Genomic DNA, 11,216 nt, shown 5'->3' with positions numbered 1-11,216 from the left:
TGTTGTGCATTTTTCATTTTGTAATTAAGATTTATGATTTGTTTTTCTGTTGATATTGATTGGTTTTGGAGAAGGTACAAAACTGAGATGGATTTAAAGTAGAATTCCAGTCCTGGAAATAGACTGCAGGTATAATTTAAATAATGTAACTGCCAAAGCAAGGCCTTGGCTGAAACTGTAGTGTTATCTAGGGCAGTCTGCACGTGTTCTGTACACTAATCCAGCTGGTATCTCTCAGTGGATGTGTGACAACCTCTCTGCTCCTCTGCCCTGCCTGACCTGTTGCGTTTTTTTTCTCCATTTCATGAGCCAGCTAGCAGACTGGAGTCAGTCGTAGAGAGGAGTTTCATCTGGACTCCTGAGCTGAGAAACCTTCTTTTCCCCTCTCCCTCTCCCAGCTCACACATGGTTCTTTGATTTTGCTGCGATTTGCTTAGTTATTTAACTCAACAACACACACCTTGATGCACATTTCTCCACTCAGCTGTCCATTTAGCTCTGGTTAGTTTGCCATTCATACACCTAATTGATAGGTTTTTTTAAATTTAATAAATAGTATAGTTTCCTTACCTTCTCCTTCTGTGGTTTTTCCTCGTTATTTGTTGAAGAAAGCTGTAATGAGAGATACACAAAGAGAATCATGAAAATGGTTGCAGTTTTTTGAGAGAATTTTGTTCTACATTTTACAGGCCAGAACAACATTCTTTAATCATACACACTGATTTGTCAATTAAATTGCACATTTATTCAACTAATAACAGCAGAAAAAGGGAAAGTGGCATTGCAGATTATTTCACATGCACCTTGGGACTAGTTATTTAATATGTTGAACATAAAAAGCATCTCTCAAACATTTGTGTAACCTTAACATCAAAGAGAGTAGATGTTATGATAGCTTGCATTATTTGATATTTAGTCTGTCAGTCGAGACCAACCTGTTTGTCAAGGCTATGCATGAATCTAATGTCACCAGTCTGCTTTCTCTAGAAAGTTAGGTTTTATTCAGTCAAGTCCTCCCTCCAGAAATAGCACCAAGCTTTGTTTCACATGATCAAGCAGTAATGCATGTTTGCCCAAAATAATAAAATCTTTAACCTTATGATGCCAGGGCCTATGGAAAGAATAGAACAAAGTACAAAGTTCTTTTCTTGACCCCAGTGAATCAATATTTGTACTGCTGTGTAATTGCTCAATAATCTATGACACCCTTCAGGAAGTGAAGATATCTTCAAATGTGATCAATTAGCTTTTGCCACATTTAAACAACATAAGCAATTGTTTTAATATTCACAATATAAATTGGATGTAAGTTTTTTTTTATCACAGACATCTCCTAGAGATGCTGAGATCCTACTGTGATGTTCTCACATATATTTCATGAAACTCAACAACACCATATATTGCTGTTAAGCTATTAATTGCAGAGTGAGCAGGCAACATTGTCCCAGTACACTTCCTTCTCAAAGGGTATATACAGGGCAGTAAACATAACAAAGGTTAAAATATACATTTAAAAAGCTATGTTAAGAGTATGTTAGAATATAGTGTGAGGGATGTCTGGAAAAGTAATGAGCCCAACTGAAGTCTGAGTTGTTCAGAAGGTAAAAATGAACTGTATAGAAGTCAATAAAAGTTCACTTTATTTCTAGTCACCTTATCTCTGGAAAGTGACTTTCGAAACAAAAGGAACAATGGCTACCTGGTTTTCCGTTAACTGGAAGCAGTGAGAGAGCAGAGTGGGTGTGTCAATATATCAATTGCTCAGATACCTAAGTACATGTCGTGCCTGTCATATTTTTTTTAAAAAGGACCTTAAACTCAGCTCGAGTTTGCAGTGGTAAACAGAAGAGATTCCAGAATTGGATCTGTGATCAACTGTTTTAGTTTTTGTCAAGAATCCAGCTGCATCATCTGAATAAGATGAAGACTTCTAATTGTCTAAGACAATGAGTAAGATCAGAGAAAAAGGCATTACAATAGTAAAGTCTGGAAGATGCAAATGAATGAATTACTGTTTCAGCATCACACAGTGACAGAATAGATTGGATTCTAGCACATGAAAATTGCACTGGACTCGAACATCAGGCGAGACTTGGTCTGACTCATTTGCTGTAGACTTTAAGTTTGCTGTTTCCACCATGTATATCATGCAGCAATTTGTGTTTTGCCATTTTTATTATCCCCCTTGCACCAGGTAACATCCTGCATCCTGGACTTTGCACCACCCAAGACCCTTCTGATTGCTTTAAAGAAATACAAAAAAGTCAGAGCATTTTTTCTCCCAACAGCAAAATGATAATGACGTACAGCCAGACTATTCTCCAGTGTTGACACATTGCTGTGAAATAGGTGAGGCTATGAGAGATTTTTGAGAGTGGAAGTTTTAGAAATAATTGAGCTACCAATTTTAACTTTTAAATTCCCACACAAATGCCCATATTTGACTGGTCTTCAACAATTTGCCCCCCCCCCCCCCCCTTTTTTTTAAATCTGCGTTTAACAACAGGACTTACTTACAAACTCATGAATAATATTATTTTTTATTCCTAACAGACAGACCTCTAACTTTAAGAGGTGGGGTCATTTGGCTTTCCGTGTATCATATACAAATAACATCATAATTAATACGTTTGCAGGAGATGTCACCCCATAAAAGTAGATTGTAAAGAAGCGAAGAGCCAAGGCCCGACTCCTGTGGTCTTCACAAAATGTAGAGATTATATCATTGTAACTTCCATGTTAGGTTCTATTGGATAAATATGAAGGACACCATGTTAGTGCCTAGACACCAGTATTCAGGTATCGGCAGCAGCAAAACACATTGTATAATGTTGTATGATTAAAATACAAATGAAGGTAAATGTATTTCCATTCAAGTAACAGAAAGAAGTAATAAGATTACAAATATATTTAGTAAAAGTGAGGATAGTAATAGTTAACAGGTCCAATGAAGCTTCATTGTGTGCAATATGAAAGGTTTTTACGTGTTACACTTTTCCCACAACCTCTGAAGCAATGGCTTTTCATGTCGAAATTTTCATGGTCCATAGCAGTCAATTTGTAGGAGGATCGCAATCATGTGATCGTCAGCAGACAGCTGATGTAGTGTTCACTTGTTGTCATAGTTAGAGTGATGCCGTTTCTCCCAATGATGTGGAAATCCGTGTTTCCAGACTATAAGCTGCATCACTGCCAAAATCTAATCAATTGGTCCTTGTGTCACTTCTGACCTTTCCTGAAAATTTCATCGAAATCCATTAATCCGTTTTTGAGTAATGTTGCTAATAGACAGACAAACCAATGGCGTTCGTCACATAACTCTGCCACATTCCTTGGCAGACTACTAACTAAGGTCAGTCACATTAATGACCTTAGTTTTTGGAAAATTTGAAAATCTTGCCATAAGGAGTCATGGGTATAAACAGTGAAGAGCAGAGGAGAGTATGTATTCCTGTGGGAAGTAAGTGGAAGAATCGTGTAAGTCTGGGATTTTAATGAAATGCAGAACACAGATTACTGGCAATGACTGTGCTCTGCACAGAGTACTAATAAAACTACTCTGTGCAGAACACAGAATGCTGGCAGTGACTTGTGTTCTGCACAGAGTACTGGATAAACAATATCAGTAAGTGTGTCCTGCGTACAAGGAAGTCCATAATCCAGATGATAAACTGATGATCCAGATGAAACCAGTTCAGAGGTTATTTAAGCTAGACGTTAACGTGGCTGAAGTGTGTTGAAGTCAGAGGAAAAATCTAGAAACAGGAGTTTAGCTGTGCCACATGGCTCAGGGAACTGTAGCACTGGGCTTGTCTGAAGACTGTTAATTCATTCTGTCTGAAATTTTCAGCTGAGGGACTGATATCATTGGTCATGGAATAATCTTCAAAAAACTCTTAAACTACAAACATTCATATCCCTTCATGATTTTAAGAGTATCAAAGAATACAGTGAAGGAGTAATGCCAGTGTTTTTCTTGAGAGGTCACTGTCCTTGAATAGCTGTCAATCTGTTTTATTGTTTTCCTGTTTATTGTTTGTTCATGTATTATGTTTCTGTTTTATATAACTTTTTAAAATTTTGTATGGCTGCTACCTTAGCCAGGTCTCTCTTGTAAAAGAGATCTCTAATCTCAATGGGACTTCCTGGTTAAATAAAGGTAAATAAATAAATTGATGGCATTCTGTCATTCAGACATTCTCTTTTATGTTAATGTACCTCATGGTTTCATCCCGACATACCTACTACAGTAACAGAAAGCAATTGTACACATGCAATAACTGTCATATAAGTGAGAAAAATTGTCCAAATAACTAATTTGTAATTTATTTTTGATTTCATGAAGACCAAAAATTTTGTCCATATATGGGGATTTTAAAAAGATCCTGACAGCTGTGATGGACTTGAGGCTCAAAACTCAAGAATGCCACTATGCAGTGCTGCAGCTGTTCAATAAAATCAGAGGAAGGACTCCTTCAAACTGGTGAAATTAACTGAACTCCAGATCCTGTTAAAATTTTGTCAGATCCTGGATTACATTCATTACTCATGAGTCTCCAGACCTGTTACAGGCTCTGTCTTCATCTCAGCAGTTTTATTTCTGTGGACATTTCAGTTTGTAATAAAAGTGAAACAGCTGTCCGGTTTACCAGAGGCTTATGCTAATGCTAAACACTAACACAGGCTGGTAGGAGACTGACTGTTAGCAGAGAGCAGATAAAGCTGCTAATGCTGGTAACATTCAGGAGCAGGAGGACTCTGATTAAGTCCATTTTAAATGTGGCAGTAAACTCTGACATATCACCTAGATTGACAAGACTAACATCTGTGAAAAGTTTGGAAGTTTAGAAATTAATATGAATGCACATGAAAACAGGGAAAGGTGGTAATTATTGTGATTTTCACTTTTACATGGAAGTGCTGGTGTATGCAGTTCCAGGAATGCTGAAACTCATCCTGTAAGTAAAGGGAGGAGCATCAGACTGCTTAATATGTTGCATGTGGACCTAAACTTCAGATCAGCCTGGGCCTGCCAAAGGAATCAGTCATGGGTGTTCTGCTGCCAATACTACTTGCCTTGTTCGCGGCTCTGATCGGAGGGCTGTATCTTCTCGGGGTCTTTCGACAACGGCGACCAGGAGAACCCCCTCTTGACAAAGGGTGCATTCCGTGGCTGGGTCATGTTCTTGAATTTCGCAGGGACACTCTTAAGTTCCTAGAGAGGATGAAGCAGCAGTACGGTGATGTATTCACAGTGCAGCTGGGAGGCTTTTATTTTACATTCCTTCAGGACCCTCTGTCGTTTGGGGCTTTTGTGAAAGAGAGTCGAGAAAAACTGGACTTTAATAAGTTTGCCAGACACCTGGTGCACAGAGTGTTTGGTTACGTCGCTATTGAGGGTCATCACCAAGTCCTCCAGACATCCAGCAACAAGCATCTTAAAGGGGATGGCCTGGAGGTAATGACACAAGCCATGACAAGTAATTTACAGAACCTGATGTTGCACAACGTTGGCTCAGCTGCAGACCAAAGAACCTGGGTAGAAGATGGACTGTTTATGTACAGCTACAACATTGTTTTTAGAGCCGGCTATTTGTCCCTCTATGGCAATGCACCACACAAGTCAGAAGGAGGTGAGGAGAAAGCCAAAGAGAGAGACAGAGCTGAATCAGATGCCTTGTTTTCCGAGTTTCGGAAATATGACCAACTTTTCCCCAACCTGGCTTACGGGGTCCTGCCACCAAGGCAGAAGATGGAAGCAGAACGGTTGAAGTCACTCTTCTGGGACACTCTGGCAGTGCAGAAGGTGAAGACCAGGGACAACATCGGTGGCTGGGTGTGGGACATGCAGCAGGCCTTAGATGAGAAAGGTGTGGAGGAGTCAATGATAGACAGGTATATGCTTGTGCTTCTTTGGGCCTCTCAGGGTAACACAGGGCCTTCTGCATTCTGGCTGCTCCTCTTCCTCATGAAACACCCAGAGGCCATGACAGCAGTGAGGGAAGAGGTAGATAAAGTCCTGAAGGAATCTGGCCAGGAAGTCCAGCATGGCGGCCCCTTAATCAACCTGACCCGTCAAATGCTGATGAAAACCCCAATCTTGGACAGCGCTGTAGAAGAGACCCTCCGACTCACCGCTGCACCCCTCCTCACCCGGGCAGTGCTTCAGGATCTCACCCTCAAGATGGCTGATGGCCGCGAATACCTGATTCGCAAGGGCGATAGAATGTCAGTTTTTCCCTACAGTGCTGTTCATCTCGACCCCGAAGTCCATCCTGATCCACATTCCTTCAAATATGACCGCTTCCTGAATCCAGATGGGAGCAAGAAAACTGATTTTTACAAAGGAGGGAAAAGGGTGAAGTATTACAACATGCCCTGGGGTGCTGGAGTCTCCATGTGTCCTGGGCGCTTCTTTGCCACCAATGAGTTGAAGCAGTTTGTTTTCCTCATGTTAGTCTATTTTGAGTTTGAGCTGAAGAATCCTGAGGAGAAGATTCCTGAAATTGACTTCAAGCGATGGGGCTTTGGATCCATGCAGCCCGTCAGAGATGTTCAGTTTCAATACAGACTCAAATATTAGACCCGTCAGATGAAACATTTTCAGATTTTGATCCTCTCTGGAAGCATTTGTTCCACTTTTGCATTTCTTGTAAACATGATATTACATAATTAAGCTCTTTTTTCATAGCAGTTATGTGATGCAAAATGAAAGTAGCTTCAAAATGACATGCAAGTTTGTTGGAATATAGCTAAATTATTAATCATATTCTACCTACTATGATCTGCCACCTTCAAGTGATGATATATTCAGATGCGCTACTATTTTCTCTTACTTGAACAGTTTATGTACATCACTCTATCTTTCATCTGCTTGGTAATCTTAGATCTCAGAGTACTGTAATCCAGTCAACAATAATTTTAGTAGTCTTTATAGAAACAAATACAATTTAAATGTGAATATTGTGCAAATTTTGTGTGCTTCTTCAACTGCTTTTTTTCTAAAACGATAATTGCAACAAGTGATGCCACATGTCCACTTACACAGTGACGCACTGTGAAATGTCAGTGTCTTGTAAGTGGAGCAACATGTAGTGGTAGTCTAATTGTGTTATGCTCATCAGTTCCATTCTCTATTTGCAAAATAAATGAGAAAATCAGACAATGAAATCAAATGTTGTGCATTTTTCATTTTGTAATTAAGATTTATGATTTGTTTTTCTGTTGATATTGATTGGTTTTGGAGAAGGTACAAAACTGAGATGGATTTAAAGTAGAATTCCAGTCCTGGAAATAGACTGCAGGTATAATTTAAATAATGTAACTGCCAAAGCAAGGCCTTGGCTGAAACTGTAGTGTTATCTAGGGCAGTCTGCATGTGTTCTTTACACTAATCCAGCTGGTATCTCTCAGTGGATGTGTGACAACCTCTCTGCTCCTCTGCCCTGCCTGACCTGTTGCGTTTTTTTCCTCCATTTCATGAGCCAGCTAGCAGACTGGAGTCAGTTGTAGAGAGGAGTTTCATCTGGACTCCTGAGCTGAGAAACCTTCTTTTCCCCTCTCTCTCTCATTTATGCATCTAACTGAAATTTTTTTAAATTTAATAAATAGTATAATTTCCTGATCTTCTCATTCTGTGGTTTTTCCTCATTATTTGTTATCCTCCTCGAATGAGGAAAAATCCAGACACAAGAATTTAGCAACAGTTTTTATTTTCTTCAGATGCCTGTGCAAAGGAAGTGGTTTTTCATCATCCACTCCTCTACTTGTACAGCATACAAACTGCAAACCAAACTGTTCCAACTGTAGCTGTTGTTGTGAAGCTTTTTACAGTTCTTGCAAAAGTGTTCAACACGGTAGAGGTGAGGGATACAGATCTAACATAATCCATTGCTGTCGGCTTGCTCTACCGTTTCCACACCTGGGTTACTGGGCCACTGACTCTTGTTCAAACAACCATTGAAACGACCTGGCCAACTGTCTCACACAGTGTTTGACTGTGCAGCTACAGATGTTGTCTGGCTCAGGAGGTTTCTTGACCTGGGTCTATTTGAAGCCCAGCTCAGGTGCCACAGTTAACAGCTGGCTGTTAAAACATAATGGTTTTTCCATCTCCAGCTGGAGCATATAATTGGGGGAAGTGCAGCACTTGGACCTGTCTGAAGAAATTCATTCTGTCTGAAATCGTCACCTGAGGAACCATAATCATTGTAGTGGGATAGTGTTGTTCTTTTCAAACATGGATATTTAACATTGTTGGGTTCCTCATTCTGTTAAAGTGAAAGCATTCTGCCTTTCAGACATAAGTCTCTTTTACGTTGATATTCCTTGTGGTTTCATTTCGACATACTACCACAGTGACAAAGAGAGCCATAGTTTACATGCAATATTTGTGATATAAGTGAGATTGGACAGTACATCAAGGGGTGTAACACAAAATAATCCAATCATCAATGATAAATTTAAATAAATACCAAGCTTTTTAAGTTGTCCAAATTACTAATAGTCATGCTTATTCAGGATTTTATAAATACCAGAAATTCTGTCCATGTATGGTGATAATCTAACTCATGCTTTAATTAAACCCAGGACTGAGTCTGGAGACATTATGAAACAAATAATCTCACTGCAGTTTATAAATCATGACTCTGTGTGAGACAGGTGGCAAAGAAAATGGTTTAACCCGCAACCCGCATTCCATTCTATGTGTGCAGTTCAGACTTCTGCCATTGTGAAAGTGGCCTTGTAAGTGAGAAACGTTACAAAGTCTGACCTAGTAAGATTGCCATCTTGATTTCTACTGATAAATGACCAACATACTCATCCAGGTCTGAAGTCAACATGTTCAGAAGCTTTCAGATTACAGGAAATGAAGCTACCATCTGTAATGCATATGTGGCTAAGCATAATGCAGAAACACAGCCCATACTACATCAAAGAAGTGAAAAGGGGATGGTCCTAATATAGGTAGCTGTATGTCTGCCTAAATACAGATGCTTGGTAGAGGTGCTTTGCTACTACCTAAATATAATACGGCCTGACCATGAAAAATAGCTGTAATTTTTTAAAAACATCTTCTGGTCGAGAAAAAAATACCGCCTTAAAAGTACTTTGTAATGCACTTCATTTATTTTCAAAAACAGCTCAAAACTTTAACATTTTGGAAAAATAAGATTTTCACAGTACACTCAGAATATGTTTACAAAAATAGTTGCTTTGATGTGGGTCCAAATGTTCACTCCCTGCTGTTGCTGTGAGCCTCACAAAACACACAATAACAAAGTCATGCACACATCTGGATGCCACATGTTGCCTTTCTACGTCAGTCCCATCGTCTGCAGCCTCAGACGAAGCCAGCAGCAACACAGCACAGTTTAAGAAAATGTCTGCAGAAAGACAAAAACAAGCAAATGGAATTCACCGAACACCACCTGCACCTGAGTTCACAGAAAACAGACTGAAGATCTGATTGAAATGAGACACTGAAGCAGAAGGTTCATTAATACAATAAAAACAGAAACTACACAGAGTTTTAAAAACAGGCATGGTAAAAGATGAAGAGGACATTTTAAAACCAACATAGAATACTAAAATGATGTGCCAATCTAATTACTAGCAAATGCTGTAAATTGAAATAATACTAAAATGTTGCCATGATTATCTAGCAAAAAATGTATAAAAATATTATTTAACAACAATGAAGCATCCTGGGTAGCCTTATTCCACCTCTATTAGATCATACATGCTCCCCTTACTACCACACACAACCACTACACTGTTGAACTTTTCCTGCAAACCCCCATTCAAGTTAATTAATTATCAAGTCAATGAATTGTGTGGCATTGTGACATATAACATAACGTTATATATTTTAATAGTATGATGCGACCACATAACTGGGAAACTTTGTCTTGTAGCCCCTCAGAGTCAGAAGAAAGATCCAGCACCAAGCAGCAGCCATGAGCCCACAAGTCCAGAGTGGGAAGTTAGGATTGGTCATTGAGTGAATATTATTAAAATTAATATAATGAAGAGTATAATGTAGACCTGCTCTGCATGAAAAGTGCCCAGAGATGCTAGATGATTCAGCACTACATTAATGAAACTGACCTGAACTGATCAAAAGGCTTTAAAAAAGGGGAGATTTGTGCTGAGAATTATGACCATTTTTAAAATGTGATTTAGTGTCAGAAGCAGAGCCAGGAGCCAGTAGTGATGAGGGGATTGCTCCTGTCAGTATGGAAGGAACAGGTGAGCTGTATGTGAACAAGTAAGCATTAGTTCCAATATAACCACTTTCTATGCCCAAAACATAGCAGTGACCCATTTTATTTTTTAATCATTGAAAGTAAGATTGTAAATATACAAAGCCCGCAATTGAATGAAAGTAATATGAACTTAGCCTGCAAATTTTGCCATTGAAAAATATCTTAATTGGTTGAGTCAAAATGCATGTACAGATTATTATTTTTTATTGTGATACAGGTGCAGGCAAGTCTAGGCAAACTGGAGGAAGTATAAAAGGGAGAGCAGAGTCTCTTCAGGGACTGTTTACAGCAGCAGAAACCTGAACCACAAGTTAGGAATGAGACAGATGAAGATGAGCAGGTTGATAGTTTTGATTACTTTGCTCGCCCTCAGTCACAGGATACACACACATACATTCTGATGTTGTAAAGGATAGCATTGGAGAGTTGCCCTTTAACTGATGTTTTCATATTTGTGAAATCTAAGTTGTGATGGAACTGTTTCCTTGCAGGGGAAAAAGAGATGATAGTGTTATTAGAAACTGCAAGACTTTTTATTTTATTTTTTTAAAATTTAGTATTACATATTTTTATTTATTCTTTTATTTCATTTTTAAGGTTTGGATATCTGTGAACACTTATTTGAACAGAATATAGATTTTGATATTGTTGTAAAGAATAATGTTGGAGATGTACACTCTTGTTGAAATAAATCCACATTGTGAAGCAGCCCTTACCTGCACTGAATTGGAAATATTTTAGAAAAATACACTGAATTACAAGCTTTACACAACAGTGCGCTATTGAAGACTGAACATGTAAGGTTATAATTACATGATTTTAATAATAATAATAATAGGTCGTGATCTAAAGTGGGCCGGTCTGAGGCATGAAACTCCAGAGCTGAAAATGAATCCCACTCCAGCCCTGCAACTAATCCATCACCTGATCTCTATAAGGAAAGGACTG

General features: G+C 38.8%; 1 protein-coding gene across 1 annotated transcript; it reads left to right on the top strand.

Moving 5' to 3' along the window:
- Positions 1–5,018: 5,018 nt before the first annotated feature.
- Positions 5,019–7,178, top strand: LOC111568649 (5-beta-cholestane-3-alpha,7-alpha-diol 12-alpha-hydroxylase-like). Its single transcript, XM_023270401.3, has one exon. The coding sequence runs from the start codon at positions 5,048–5,050 to the stop codon at positions 6,581–6,583; it is 1,536 nt and encodes a 511-aa protein (XP_023126169.2). The 5' UTR covers positions 5,019–5,047; the 3' UTR covers positions 6,584–7,178.
- The last annotated feature ends 4,038 nt before the right edge of the window (positions 7,179–11,216 follow it).

The sequence above is a fragment of the Amphiprion ocellaris genome, chromosome 10 (assembly GCF_022539595.1).
Source record: "Amphiprion ocellaris isolate individual 3 ecotype Okinawa chromosome 10, ASM2253959v1, whole genome shotgun sequence".
In the NCBI taxonomy this organism is placed as follows: Eukaryota; Metazoa; Chordata; class Actinopteri; family Pomacentridae; genus Amphiprion; species Amphiprion ocellaris.
The sequence above is the reverse complement of the archived record's forward strand: the minus strand, read 5'-3'. Positions and strand labels throughout refer to the sequence as shown.

Excerpts from the sequence above, each read along its gene's own strand:
- LOC111568649 (XM_023270401.3), top strand. The coding sequence starts at position 5,048 with ATGGGTGTTCTGCTGCCAATACTACTTGCCTTGTTCGCGGCTCTGATC.